The 16235-nt window shown below is 37.4% G+C and overlaps 1 protein-coding gene across 2 annotated transcripts; it reads left to right on the forward strand.

Annotated features, from left to right (window-relative positions):
• Window positions 1-496: 496 nt before the first annotated feature.
• ankzf1 (ankyrin repeat and zinc finger peptidyl tRNA hydrolase 1) lies at window positions 497-15649 on the forward strand. 2 transcript variants are annotated; one of them, XM_046845031.1, is made up of 16 exons: window positions 497-598; window positions 4283-4430; window positions 8237-8358; window positions 8474-8576; window positions 8744-8910; window positions 10974-11083; window positions 11444-11597; window positions 11772-11994; window positions 12370-12459; window positions 12587-12793; window positions 12983-13087; window positions 13359-13593; window positions 14281-14392; window positions 14766-14933; window positions 15151-15221; window positions 15328-15649. In XM_046845031.1, the coding sequence occupies exons 2-16, from the start codon at window positions 4307-4309 to the stop codon at window positions 15449-15451; spliced, it is 2115 nt and encodes a 704-aa protein (XP_046700987.1). In that variant the 5' UTR covers window positions 497-598; window positions 4283-4306; the 3' UTR covers window positions 15452-15649. The 2 variants fall into 2 exon arrangements, with proteins under 2 accessions (XP_046700987.1, XP_046700988.1); XM_046845032.1 differs by having other exon boundaries at window positions 12590-12793.
• The last annotated feature ends 586 nt before the right edge of the window (window positions 15650-16235 follow it).

Consider the following 16235-nt stretch of genomic DNA (forward strand, 5'->3'; position numbering starts at 1 on the left):
CCAGACTCAAAAGGGGAACCCATCCTCATTTGGGTAACATCAAGCGTTTTATCATAAATCTAAAAACAATACAGAACACTGGAGAGTAAGTACTAACATGAGCACTGGAACTTAATATTATAAGTAATGTCCTTTACACACACACACACACACACACACACACACACTCCCTATACCGTTAAATAGGGGAGCCTAGACTTAGGCAGAACCCTAGCATTAATCTTTGCATATTCTTTTCACACTTTTTACATCATATTTTTTGTTATTTATTAAACGCTGCCTGGCCAGAAAAATTCCCATTCAAAGTCCAATTCATATTTTGCTGGACTGCAATTGGCTTTCAATAAATTACACATTTACTGTAGAATTGTAATAATGAGCTTATGTATTTTTATGCTAAATAGCAATAATTTCTTGCTAAAAATCACATTACTGTTGGGAGAGTCAGATATCTAGCTGACTCTGTGACGTGCCTATGATGCGTACATTGTAATGTTCCAACCTCACAATAGATGGCGATAATTAGTCGAAAGAGACAAGAGAACTATATTTCTATGACGTAGAAGAAAAGGAGACACGCGTAAGATCAAATTACAAGGTACAGTTTTATATTTCGTTGTTTATCTGGATTGATTTCTAAAGTCCGATCATTTTTTGTCGCCTTAGAAATGTGTCTGTTGTTTATTGAATAAATAGACCCTTGGCTAATGGCTATAACAAAGTAAAACAAAAACCAGCATTTCTTTCCGCACCCGTATTCCGTTTTTCCTTCTCATTACGATTAGACAAGAGATCTCTCTTAACCAATCACAGGGCAAGATTGCTGCAATGGTAGCCAATCAACGCGCAGGAAGGCGGTGCTTGTCAGAAAAAGGGTTGGAAAGAAAAGCAAACAGCAGTTTCTTCATTTTTTTTCGGACGTTGTTTAAAAAAATTATTTGTTGCTCCCTGGACACCATGTCCATGTGTATTAAAGAGATACCGTGTAATTAAACACAGAATTAGCACTGTGAGGTGGCTACATAGTCAAATACAACCACAGTGGATTGACACACTATATTGCCAAAAGTATATAGTAACCTAGTCATAAGTATGGTGTGATCTTTAAAACCCTAGTCCCAATTTTACTCTTATAATTCCCTCCACTCTTCTGAGAAGATGTTCCACTAGATTTTGGAGTGTTAATGGACATTTGTGTTCATCAGCATTCCAATTCATGTTCAGTAGCAATTAGATCAGAGCTCTATAGCAGCAAGATCTTCCTCTCCAAAGCATGTAAACCAGATCTTCAAGGCACTTTGTGCCACCATGCTGGAGCAGGTTGGGGTTCCCAAGTTCAAGTGAATGCACAGTGTTATTATAGCGCCATCTAAAGACGTCCTTTACAATTGAGTGCCTCCAGGTTTGTGGTAACAGTTTGGAAAAGAACCACATACAGCAGGAAAGGGCAGGTGTCCCAATACTTTTGGAAATATAGTGTTCTTATTTAAGATTGATAAGGAATATAAGGTCATCTGGCCTGGATGCAGTCCTACAGCAGCTATACAACAGCACAGCAGGGTGTACAAAGACTGTAAAACTATTCAAGAATGTATACATGGTGGTCTGCAGCTTCTATATCCCATATCCCATTCCTCAACTGGTGGTATAAATACTAAGATAATTAATGGTACTCAATTCACCTGGTTATTGCTGTAAATATGTTAAACAAACATCCTTACAATCAATTACTCTTTTGCCCCTGGTTACGAACAATATATCGGGATACGAACACCGCTCACCAAAAAATCGCAGGCAAGTTGGTTGTTTTTGCTCTATCCACGCAGCTCGTCACATCAGTTAGCGCCCTGTGTCCCTAGCGAGAGCATCGTGTTACTTATCCGCTTGAACTTTTCCCGGCAGCAGCGTAACAGTTAGTTAGTTGATGCTCGTGGAATGATGAGATGGACAACATTAGCCGATGCATAACCACTTTACTTGTTTTTATGAAGATAGATTAGCAGGGTTACAGTCTTTTCCGAAGTACAATACCCATAATGAATTTCACTCTGGACTTCAATACCAACTGATAGTAGCCTTAAAGAAACAGCTCTCATTTTCCCTCTAATGCAACAATTGTCTCAGCGTTCGTGTTAATAACACTGTCTTTAATATTCTATAATATATAATAATATATAAATAATATAATATAATAAGATTCTCCTTCCAAACAATAACTCTCCTCCTCCCCTTCTCTGACGTCGTCTCCTGCAGCGAGTCTTCTCAAAGGGAAAGTACCCGGTAAAGATCTTTTCCTCTTTTGTATGTTTTTATGTGGTATTATGCTTAAGCTGGCAACGGATGCAGTGAGTAGCTTCTCATTTCTTAAACAACCATGTCAGAAGACGCATCGTGTGGTCGTGGAAAAGTTTCAGTAGGGTTGAATTATTGGCATGCATCAAGCAAAGAAAACATCTAAGGAGATCGCTGTTACTACTACACTTGGGTTAGGAGCTGTCCAACGCATTATTAAAAACTGGAAGGATAGTGGAGAACCATCGTCTTCTTCATAATGTTTGTCAACTAGGTTGCTATTTAGCTTTTCTTTTGAACCGCCAGCCTTCTGCCTACTGTCTCTATCATTAGAACAAGGTCCTCATCTTCAATCATTGACTGGTAGTCCTGTGCATCCAATCCATTTGGCTATGGCGTCCTCCTCAGTCGGTTTTTTTTTTTTAGAGTTTGTACTTCAAATTACTCAAAAAAAAGCTGTTGCAGTTTTCCGCTGGGATGCAAAAGGTTTATTTGCGATTGTTGGAAAAGGAGTTAATATAATTATTCCTTCTCACACACCCCTCTTAACCAAAACGCATACATACATACACACATACAGACTATTGTATTATTTATTAATAAAGAAGTCAAATGTTTAAAATAAAAAAGTATTCATTACCTTTTCATGAATTTCAGGATGAGTTGTCTGCAAATAGCTTTAAGATGATTTTCACTCCACAATTTTTTACAAATGGTCTTGTTTTCTTTTACATCGTATTCAGTCAAATTCATCCACGTCTGCTCTTCTGTTTCTCCCGGATGTTGACATTTTGAAAGGCGTTGAAATGCAATATAAGCATGTGATTGGATCTCTTCCCAAATCGCCACGCCCTCATATTTTTATTCGCCGTTGAAAGTGACAATCGATTCAAGTCATTGTTTCTCATTAGTGAGTGGTTTTTATTATTTTTGTCTCGTTTTTGTGAAAAACAATTTGACGAATAAATTAATTAACACTAAAACACTGCTAGTTACTATGATGGGTTTGTTGAACATTGTCTAAGTTGTGGTATATTAATCACAGGAACGGTAAAAACACCCACTTTATTGGATCTATCAGCTTGGCTTCAGTTAAAAAGAACAAGTTACAGCGGGGAAAATAAGTATTTGACACATCAGCATTTTTATCAGTAAGGGGATTTCTAAGTGGGCTATTGAGACAAAATTTCCATCAGATGTAGCCATCAAGCTAAATATTTAATTCATACAAAGAAATCAGAACATTTAAGTATACAAGTTGAGTCATAATAAATAAAGTGAACACAGAATAAGTATTGAACACACTTTATTTAATACTTTGTAGAAAAGCCTTTGTTGGTGATTACAGCTTCTAGAAGCCTCTTGTATGGAGAGACCAGTCCTCTACATGGCTCCGGAGTGATTCTGGCCCATTCTTCCACACAAATGGTCTTTAAATCGTGAAGGATCCTTGGGCCTATTTTATGAACTTTGATCTTTAGTTTAGTTTAATTTTGTGTCAATAGCCCACTTAGACATCCCCTTACTGATAAAAAAGCTGATGTATCAAATACTTATTTTCCCTGCTGTAAGAGCATCTATGGTTGATCTGTTTCAAGAGCAGATGAAACATTCAGAGGAAAGGAAAGAATAATCCCAATTGTGAAATAGACTGATCCAAATAAAAAATCAAATCAGTAATTGAAATAAGATTTGCGCAGTGATTGAGACCACTGGCTGCAAAAATGTGTCCGAATGTTATGACCTTATCCATTAGACATAAATATGTAATCATATTCTCATACTGTGCCAGATTTTATAATGGTGAGTAATGTTTTATTGGAGCTAATGTCCTCGTATATCGTGTTAAACCTAATTAAGTGTAATGCTAAAAATAAATTCATTTTTACATGAATCGATCCCTTTTTAACTTTTGCTGACCCAGCACCTATGAAGACACCTTATTTTTTCTGAATTTTTATTAACTACTATTTTTTTTTTTATTCCTCAGTTTCATTAATGTGCTGCTTTTACGATGGCCAGACCAGACTGCTGCTCTTTGTTTGACCCGGCGTTCAATCTGAAGCTGACTGATGGGCTTAGGGAGATTTCGCAGTTGCAGGATCTTCAGGAACCTCTCCATCTCAGCATCAGAGAGGGTATGCTGTGTTTTTAAAAAAATGTTCTCGTTAACAGCATAATGGAACATATCCCCCTTATTGATATACTATTTGGTGCGTTGCTTTTCTGAACATCCACAGCTGAAAGCATGCTAACAGTGCATAAGCGCTACGCAGGTTGAATCGGGCAGATCTAGAGGGCAAGAAAAATAAAAGTTTGTCAGGATCAGACTTCAGCATCACATTAGGCAGCACAAGTAGTCATACAACTGGAGAGCTAGGGAATGCATTATTGGGTATGCTTTTATCGTACAGTGTAAATGGGTGCACATTTTGTGCTGGTGCAAGTGAGGAATCTGCAAGATCTAGTCACTTTGGCTCTAATGTTTTTACCAAAACTGTTAATCTGAAGCTCCACAGGGATCTTCATGGCTGTCGTTAAACTGGTCACTCCAGTACCAGTGTCAAACATTGGGTTTTTATAGAGCCAGCAGCAGAAAACTTGGGCTGTGGACAATATGAAACATGTATCGTTTCTAGGTCCACTTTCACTGTCTTTCCAACATCTGGGTAAGATAAGATGTAGAAAAGCTTACTTACCCGACTGTTGTGTGCACCGAGTGAAGCACAGGGTGGGTCAGTGATCGTTTGCTGCAATATCATAGCATTCCCTAGTCCCACTACATGGGGACCACCTACTGTAGTGACCCTGCCACTTTTCTGCAAGAGGAATGGTTTAAAATCCCTCTGGACACTTGTACTAGAACTGCATGCAGCTAGAATCTTCTACATCTTCTATGGCATTAAAAGATTATTTGAGGGTCGTGTAGATGATTAGGATATTTTTCTTCTTCTTTTTTTGGTTTCTCCCATTAGGGGTCGCCACAGAATCATCCGTCTCTATACCCCCCCTGTCCTATAAATCTGCCTCTTTTAACCCATCTACCTGCATACGTTTCCTCACCACATCCATAAACCTCCTCCTTGGCCTTCCTCTTTTTCTTCTACCTGGTGGCTCTATCCTCAGCATTCTCCTACCGATATACCCCATCTTAAAAACCTCCACCTTAAACCATTCTGTCGTTCCTACTGCACACTTAACTGTTGTCACACTGTCCTCATACATGTCCTGCAACACCCTCACATACTTCTCTGACACACCTGACTTCCTCATACAATACCACAACTCCTTGCTCGGCACCCTGTCGTACGCTTTCTCTAAATCCACAAACACACAATGCAACTCCTTCTGACCTTCTCTATACTTCTCCATCAACATTCTCAAAGCAAATAATGCATCTGTGGTGCTCTTCCTCGGCATGAAACCATACTGTTGCTCACAAATGGTCACCTCTTCTCCAGTATGTCATCTGGTCCTACCGACTTTCTACTCATCCTCTTAAACTCTGCTCTCACTTCCTCCTTACTAATCCTATCCACTTCCTGCTTCACCATCTCCACACCATCCAACCTTCTCTCTCTCTCTCTCTCTCTCTCTCTCTCTCTCTCTCTCTCTTTTCCTCATTCATCAGCTGCTCAAAATACTCCCTCCACCTTCTGAACACACTCTCCTCACTAGTCAACACATTTCCATCTCCATCCTTTATTGCTCTAACTTGCAGTACATCCTTCCCAGCTCGGTCCCTCTGCCTGGCCAATCGGTACAAATTTTTTTTATTATACAACTTCTCATAAAGCTGCTCATAAGTCTTTTCCTTGGCTTTTGCCACATCCCTCTTTACCTGCTGCCGCATCTCCTTGTACTCCTGCCTACTTTTCTCATCACTCTGTCAATCCCACTTCTGTTTTGCCAACCTCTTTCTCCTTATGCTCTCCTGCACTTCTTCATTCCACCACCAGGTCTCTTTGTCTTCCTTTCTATTTCCAGATGTCACACCAAGTACCTTTCTAGCTGTCTCCCTTATCACTTCTGCAGTAGTTGCCCAATCATCCAGCACCTTCACCACCACTGAGCCCCTGTCTGACCTCTTCTCTAAACCTTACACTACAGGCTTCCTCCCTCAGTTTCCACCATCTTCTTTAAGTTCCATCTCCTACATAGAACATCCGTCTGTGTGGACCTTCCTCCACTGTTATACGTAAACAATGATCCTCTTTCTTAAAATAAGTATCACCACTGACATTTCCATCCTTCCACCATCTACCACCATCTGCCCACATCGTTCACATTTTTCTTCTTAAGGCTATACCTACCCATCACCTCCTCATCACCTCTGTTTCCTTCATCTACATGCCCATTAAAATCTGCCCCAATCAGCTCTCTTTTATTTGTAGGTACACCATCTACCACTTCATCTAACTCACTCCAGAATCTTTCCTTCTCCTCCATCTCACAGCCAACTTGTGGAGCATATGCACTGATGCCATTTATCATCATCCCTTCAACTTCCAGCTTCACGTTCATCAACCTATCAGAAACTCTCTTCACCTCCACTACACTCTTACTGTACTCTTCCTTTAGCATCACCCCTACACCATTTCTCTTTTCATCTACACCATAATAGAACAGTTTAAACCCACCTCCAATGTTCCTGGTCTTACTCCCTTTCCACTTGGTCTCCTGAACACACAACATATCTACCTTTCTCCTCTCCATCATATCAGCTACCTCTCTCCCTTTACCCGTCATAGTACCAACATTTAATGTACCAACCCAAACCTCCACTCTCCTACACTGCTCCTTTTCCTGCCATCTCTTTAGACGTGTTTCTTCTCTCCTTCTCCTCCTTCGGCCAACAGTAGCCCAATTTCCATTGGTACCCTGCTGGCTATTGATACCTGTGGCGGTCGTTGGTAACTCTAGCCTCGACCGAACCGGTATGAAATTTTTATTTGTAATCCCCATTTTCGGTTTGGCACGTTTTACACTGCTCTTCCTAACGCAATTCTTCCCATTTATCCGGGGTTGTAACCGGCACTAAGAGTGCACTGGATTGTGCAACCCTAATGGCTGGGTTGTGTAGATGACTAGGATAGCCTTTTTTGTAATCTCAGAAATATTTCTAAGATAAGAAATCATCACTGCATTACAATATCATTATGAAGAAGAGAAACTATTTCATGCTTTTGTTACCTTTTGGATGTTGCCTTACTGTTTCGAATGCAGCAGCAATTGTGGAGAGTTCATGCTTATAGTGTCTTGCTGAAATGGGGTGTTAGGATGCTAATGCCTGCCCACCCTGACACATTAGGTTTGTTGATTGTAGACAGGATGTCCACTTTATGTTTTACTTTTTGCTCTCTCTCTTTTAGTTCCTCCCTACATTGTCCTTAATAATTATGGGACAATACAAATGTAATAATCCATGTTTATTTCTAGCTTTTTCTCCCTTTGAGCAGCAGGTACCGTTTTAGTCTGGTTCCCATCATGTCTTCTTCCTAATGTAATTTCATGGAGTTTTCTCTAACCAGTCACCTTTAGCTTGCTCAATTGTGATGCATAAATATGGACAAATTTATGAAATAAAAATGTATATCCGTAATTAATTTATTTTTGTAAAGCTGCTTTGTGACAATGCCCTCAGTCTCTAGCAACTGTGGTGTACAAATACAATTAATTTCAGTTTGTGACTACAATAATGCTTAATTAAAAAAAAAATTATTAATTAATTCATTAATTTTACCCCAAATATATTCCGATTTTGACAAATTTTCACAGATTTTTACCATTTTACAAAGTTCAAATTAGTTCACAACTTAGACAAAGTGTGAACCCTATCAAATAAAGACAAAAATAAATAATCGTAAAACCCTTGTCCATGTACACTTGTGTGAAAATTAACGTCTTTCTTCGGTGTATCTAAATGAAATGTATTTGTTTGTAGAATTTCCTGACGATAAAAGAGGAATGGACAGAACAGGAGACGAGCTAGTGTCACCTGGAGAAGTGTCAGACAGGAAGTTTTGCTCTGCGTGTCAGTGCTCATTCGACAGTCGTGAAGAACAGGTGCAGGGATTTCATGCAAAGCTTTTAACAGACTATTTCTTTTTTCTGCTGAGTAAACATTCTGAAGATATGCAGTTTGATCCAATGTTTATGTGCAGTTTGTATGTTTCTTCAGATGGAGCATTATAAACTGGACTGGCATCGCTTCAATCTGAGGCAGCGAATTGCTGGACGATCACCGATCACAGTGGAGGAGTTCGAAAAGAAGACAGGAATGGGTACATTTATTTGCTCTCATGTTTCATACACTGCAGAAAATCCCGTAGAAATGCATAGATCATGTATTAATTTGTGAGTAGTGATGAGTGTCATTAGTACAATCACAGTAAGGCGAATTAAAACCCTTGCTCTTGTCTACATTAGTTTCTTGTGTGTTTCTGAACAGGGGATATGTCAAGTATTTCAGGTTCAGACTCTGGGGACGAGGAGGAGGATGATAACGCTGTTAATGATGCGATTTCTTATGGAGGCCGCCCATCTACAAAAGTTTTGCTCCAAAACTCTCAGGGACAGTATTTATATCTGTACCGGTGTGCAATACAGAAAAGAACAGTAAGTACATTAAGAGAGTTGCACACAAAGCCTTTAGGAGTCTAGAATTTTTTTTGTCATACCAATACCTTTTTAATCAAATACAAAAAAGGATCAACAGTTCAGAGCCGATCCTTGATGCAGTCCAACCTTCAGCTTAAACCAGTCTGTCATTCCTACTGCACACTTCACTGCTGTCACACTGTCCTCATACATGTCCTGCACCACCCTCACATACTTCTATGGCACACCTGAATTCATCATGCAATACCACAACTCCTCTATTGGCACTCTGTCATACCAATACCTTTTTAATCAAATACATAAAAAGGATCAACAGTTGTATTAGTTATTAAGTGACCCAGGATTCGTCTCTCACAGTATCCTACAGTGAAACATTAGGAGTGAAGATTAGTGTGAAATATAACCCTATTTCCAAAAACGTTGGGGTGTATGTGTGAAATGTTAATACGACATATAATTTTTTTCAGACATATTTTATTCACAACAGAACATAGAAAACATATATTTAGCAACTAATGAGGTTAATTGGCAACAGGGTCAGGAGTATTGGGTATAAAAAGAGAGGCAGAGTCTCTCAGAAGATGGACGAGAGTTCAACAATCTGCAAAAACTGCATCTACAAATATCGGAACAAATTTCAAAGAATATCTCATTATCTACAATATACAATATCAGAGAATCTGGAAAAAGTCTCTGTGCACAAGGGACAAAGGTAACAGATCAATATTGGACGCTTGTCATCTTTAAATTCTCAGGTAGCACTGCATTAAAAACACGCATTATTCCGTAATGGAAATCATTGCAAGGGTTTAGAAAAATCTCCAGAAATCAATATTTGTGAACACAGATTGCCATGTTAGCCACAAATGGAAAGTATGCATGATCCAAAAATGGCACCATTTTCTTTGGTCCAAAGTGCATTTAAAATTAAGGCATTGTGGGAAAACTGTTCTGTTTTGGAAACCATGCAAGTCCTTTGGAGTTAAGAGGAGAGGTACTATCCACCTCACTATCATCGCTAAATTCAAAAATCATCTCTGATTGTATGGTTGGTGAATTAGTGCTCATGGAATGTGCACCTTGCACATCTGGAAAGGCACCACCAATGCTGAAAGTTATATACAGATTTTAGAACCACATTTCCTTCCATCCAGACCTTTTTTTTTTTTTTTTTTAGGAAAGACCTTGCATATTTCTGCAAGACGTTGCTAAACTACATTCTGGAAACTATTACAACAGCATAGCTTCATAGTTGATGAGTCCAGGTGCTAAACTGTCCTGCTTGTCATGAAACAAAAAATATGACAAAGAAAACCCAGGACTGTTGAGCAGACATAAAGTCTCAGAACACAAAACTCCCGCAACTGGACTCCTTTTTTCCCCAGATGTACATGGACTACTTCATATATAGGAGATGCTACACAGTGGAAACCATGGCACTGCCAAATATATATATATATATATATATATATATATATATATATATATATATATATATATATATATACATGTATTGCGAGATTTTGGGGAACAACCTCCTTCCCTCAGTTAGAGCATTGAAGATGGGTCGAGGCTGGGTCTTCCAACATGACAATGACCCGAAGCACACAGCCAGGATAACCAAGGAGTGGCTCTGTAAGAAGCATATCAAGGTTCTGGTGTGGCCTAGCCAGCCAATCTTTGGAGGGAGCTCAAACTCCGTGTTTCTCAAAATAGCAGGGTGTTCAAATACTTATTTTCCTCACTGTATGTATATATATATATATATATATATATATATATATATATATATATATATATATATATATATATATATATAATGTGTATGTTCTCTCTTCTGTTGTGAATAAAATGCCCATGGTTTGCCAAGAGTTTTGGCATTGGGTGTTCTTTTGGTCAGGTCTCCACATGCTTTTGACCTTATAGTTTATATAGCATAAGGCATTGTTTTTGTTGTTGCTGTATTACAGTAGAAATATCAGAGTCAAATAAAACAATACAGCATTAGGTTGTAGACTTTTGCCTCTGCATTAAAAATAAAAAAAAAATCTGTTCTTCAGATTGAAACTGAGACAAATGTGGTTGATTCTTTGCTGAACATCTCCGAGAAGACTTTATGGGTGATTCTGATGACAGGTGGTGGCCATTTTGCTGGAGCTGTTTATAAAGGGTTAGTAGACTTTCACATGATCAATATTAGCAGTGCCATATGAGTGTAAATATGAGCTGTTTAAGTACCTCGCATGTTGTGCATAAAATGGTTGTGATATTATTTGAACACTAAAATTATTATTTTTACGTTTTGAATGTATGTTGCATGTTAAGTACTTGAAGAATTGAGCCTGATGATCAGTCACAATATACAAATATGCTAAGAAGTATAAGGATAAAGAGGAAAAACTTAATGCCATTTTCACTTGATGTCATGATGTCATTCAAAAAATATCTACAATTGTAATGTTGATCTGCTGAAAAGCATGTTTTCTTAATCAAGTCAGTCCGTAACTGGTATGTTTTTCTTATATTACAGGAACGAGGTACTGCAGCATAAGACGTTCCACCGTTACACAGTTCGAGCGAAACGAGGAACGGCTCAGAGTGTTTGCGATGCCCAGAATAGAGCCCACGCCCCCAAATCAGCTGGATCTGCTCTCCGGCGCTATAACGAGGCCGCCTTAACAAAGGCATGTACAAATAACACTAATGTAATTGGTTATGTTACAGCACACATACTGTAGATAGCCACAGTTTTAGTTTCTTTGCGGAATGCACAGGTTGAGTAGCATTTACTGTTAGAATTTCAATATCTGCCGTTCACTTATTAATACAACGCATAAACACAACCACTTCCTCATCAGGAGATTCAGGAGCTGCTGAAAAACTGGGCTGAATATTTAACTCACGCCAACACCATTTTCCTTCGCGCCCCAAAATATAACCGGAGTGTGTTTTTTGGAGGTCGTGGAGCGCCACTGGAGAAAAAAGACCCAAGAATTCAGTCAATTCCTTTTGCTACTCGCAGAGCCACGTTCAGCGAAATAGCACGTGTGCATGGCGTCCTCTCAATGCTACAGATTTATGGTATACATCTCTTTATTCATCTTTATTGATAGTTAGTAGTTATTAATGTTTTGTTTAGATATAAGAAGTACTGTATAGAATAAACCTTGACAGTACATGTTGCAAAATGCAAAGCAATCAACTCTATGCTATATGATGAACATCAGATCATTGTACCTAAAGGAAAGAAGTTTGGACATTTAAATGTTTTAAACAGGCCTTAGAGTAATCAAACACACACACACACACACACACACACACACACACACACACACACACACACAAACAAATGTGACTGTGTGTGCCAAAGTCTAAATGTTTAAATGTTTGAACCTATTTCCTGTTTATCAGTTACTGTGTATACACAATTAATGTACATTGTGCGTGTATTTACAGATAAAACCACAGACGTATGCAGCATTCTGAGTTCGTCCAAAAGAATGTGGCAGAAAAAACCTTCAAATCAAACCAAAGAAAATGCAGCAGGTGGGTTACAGCTCTAATCACCCAAAATGCTTCGTGTGGTCGGTGTGTCTTTGTCTAGAATAAATTCAAACTGTTATTTGCTGATTGAACGATGTGGAGCAGTACACCTGGTTTGTCTTTGTGTCAGTAGCCCATCAGGTAGACCAGCAGGATGATGAGGAGGAGGAAGAAGAGGATGATGACATCTCTGTACAGATGAAAATGGAGTATGTGACCATGTCCACTTTGGACTTAAGGGAACATGAAATCAAACCCAGCAGGAAGCAACGGAAAAAGAGGAAAGAGAAAAAAACAGAGGCAACTGAGAAGGAGGAGAAAACTATGGAAAGTGAAGGTATTATTCTTCAAACCAAGATCACTGACTTTACATATAAACGTTTTAAGTGAAACATATTTCCCATTATGGTGTGTATATATATATATATATATATATATATATATATATATATATATATATATATATATATATATATATAATAATTATTATTTTTTTACTTATTATTTTATATGCATGCATTGTTAGACTTTGGCAGCAGAGAGCAAAAGAATGAGAGAAAGGACGATAAGGCGAGAGAAGTGAAAACAAAAGACAAGAAAAATCCAAAGAACGACGAACCTAATGAAGAAGGTAAAGTGTATTTTTAAGCTTTCTTTGTAATCTCTAATATTTGCATGGAAACTGAACATTGTAACCATTAATATAAAATAAAAATGATTATTGTATTTCTATTGTGAAAAAGTACCATTAAGTGCATTACTTGCTTAATATTAGATAGGAATATAGTTAACATCAGCAAGCTATATGTTAATTTAAATAGATGCTATGCTATAAAATGTGAGCTTTTATGTGTAATAGGATTTTAGATGGATGTTTTGTCGATTCATTTATGTACGGGTAGATGAGGTTTGTGTATCGTGGGAGTTTGGCATCCAAGACGCTCTCTACACAGCATGTAAAACCGGTGACACAGAGGCATTGCACACACTCCTGCAACAGGAAAAGGACACATTAATCCGACTCCTTAACACGGCGATTGACTCAGCCGGATACACACTGCTACACGTGGCATCAGCAGCTGCACAGAAATATGCTGTTATGCTGTTATTGGAGATGGGAAGCGACCCGACATGCAGGTAACATTGATACATCTGCTACAAAATTTAATGCACAGAGGCAAAAATATTACTGGATTAATTGTTTTGAATAAATGTGTGTGTGTATATATATATATATATATATATATATATATATATATATATATATAATTTTTTTTTTTAATTAATCAGTTAAAAATGTTTTTATAATTGAAAATTATGCTTATTATAACTATATAAACCCTAATTCAGAGTGTTTATGTATAAAAGTGTACTTTTTTCTTACTCGTTTTTAATGATGTTTGCAGAGGGCAAGTAGTCAACCATGCGTAAAAACACGATATATAATCTAATACAACATTGTTTTGCCATTTTTTGTTTAATAAAATACCCAGGCATTTTGTTCAGGTGTGAAGATCTAAGCATTTAGAATATACAATTAATAACATTTTGTCATTTTAAGACATATGCATAAATTAAATTTGCAAACATGGTAAAGGGATTTTGTCTGTCAAACTCTGAAGCAAGAAAGACACGTCATTCTACAGGAGGAATAAAACCCCAAGAAGTTCGGTATAACCATATCAAGGCTATAGGTTAGAGCAGGATATTATCAGAGAGTTTGCTTCGTTAATAAAAAAATACATTAGTTGCTATGAGTTTATTCTATTCACAGATATAAACTGTCTGTTTCACTTCTATGACGGACTTGCACTTTCTACACAGGGATAGAAAAGGCCAGACACCATATGCAGTTGCACCAGACAAAGAAAGCAGAAATATGTTCCGAAAATTTATGGCTGAACATCCAGACAAATACGACTATGCTAAAGCTCAGGTAGGACACGAGTGACATAATCAGGTGGCATCATTACACTTAATTACATTTTTGAAATAAATGTGCTTTGTCTTTTATTTTCTCTTTAGCACTCTAATTCTTAGACATACACAGGCACACAAAAAGAACTAAAACATGTTACTACACTTTTCAATACAACACACAAATATTACATTTAAACATTGTTTGATTACATTAATATCTTTATCATCATTTAATTACAAATGATTTGCCTGGACAATGTTTTTTCACCCCTTGGCCAGAAGAAGGCTTTATTTTATTTTATTTAATTTTTAATGCATTTGAATTTTGATAAAAGATTGCGCATGCTTAGCAGTTCAAACTTTGGAGTTGAGCAGTCTGTGTATTAAAGGTCCCAGGGCCACTGACAGCTGAAATAGAGAGCAAGAAAGCAGAAAAGAAAAAGGCGCAGAAGGCAGCGAAGAAGCAGCGTGAGAAGGAGCGGCGAGAGGAGAAAAGAAAAGAAGAGGAAGAGCAAGAGGAGAAGCGGAGGTTTTTAGCGCTGAGTGAGCGAGAAAAGGTATTGTGAGAGGCTTAAAACTCGTCTGTGGAAACAGCAGGAATAATTGTGGGACTGAAGACCTATCAAATGTTATAACCATTATTACATTACATATGCAGTGTACAGTATATACAGCACATTTCATACCCAAAGGACCTCCTTTGTTTGTCTTTTGGCTGTTTGTCCTTTCAGCATTGTATAAATCATCGTGTGTTGTTTTTTTGTTGTTGTTTAGCGAGCACTGGTTGCAGAAAGACGATTGGCTGAGCAGGTAGCCAAAAACGGAGGAACAATCACTAATATCAGGTAGCTTGTTATTGCTTGTGTTTTGTGGTTTAAAAACGTCCTAACTATTGAAAACAGAATTATTATAACTGAGCTGTTAAAAGAATTGTGTGTTTATTCCTTGTAGGCGGTGCTGGCAGTGTGGAGAGTCTCTGCTGGGGAAAGTTCCATTTGAATATCTACAGTACTGTTTCTGCTCAACACGCTGTGTCCAAACACACCGTAAAAGCAACATTACTACCAAACCATAAGAGAGAGAGAGAGAACTGGGAAGCTACTGCCACCGTTTTATAGAAATTGAATGATCAAATTCTTTACTCAGTAATGAATCAAACATGTATCACAAACATGAAAAAATGCATCATGAAACTAAAATTATGACTATAAGAGTGGGCAAGTGGAATTACTGATGCGATTATAAGGAAATAAAAATATTTATTACAAATAAATTCAGATAAGTGAATCGGATGACCTCATTCACCTGGAATATTATATACTTTTGTATATTTTCTCAATCTTTCAGAAAAACACAAAACAATGATGCGTTTCAAAGCAGCGTTCATTACAAAATTTGAACATTATATATCAATGTATATAGCTTTATAATGCCATGTTTATAAAAATATCATTGAAACATTTTTTTGGATTGTTACATTTTTATATATATATATTTTTTTTTACATTTTTTATATCAGATATTCAAGTGCAATGTGGTATATTAATACAAATTTACTTTAAGGAAACACAAATAATACTAAAACGCATGCAGCATTCTAATACCTATGAACCAGAAATTGAAGATTAACACAAAATATGTCTAATATTTAGTCTTTGGCCTGCCATTTTAGACTGTAAAAGATACAAAAGTGAATAACTTTAATGACTATAATTCACTTATTAGATGGAGAAATTAATTAGTCGACTTCGATATATGAAGCACTTATGAGTGTTATATGAATACAAATATAACAGCAAGTAATATTGATATTCTTAGAAAGTAAAAGCAATGTGCATTGGTTTACATTAAATATGAAA

The sequence above is a fragment of the Silurus meridionalis genome, chromosome 3 (assembly GCF_014805685.1).
Source record: "Silurus meridionalis isolate SWU-2019-XX chromosome 3, ASM1480568v1, whole genome shotgun sequence".
NCBI lineage: Eukaryota > Metazoa > Chordata > Actinopteri > Siluriformes > Siluridae > Silurus > Silurus meridionalis.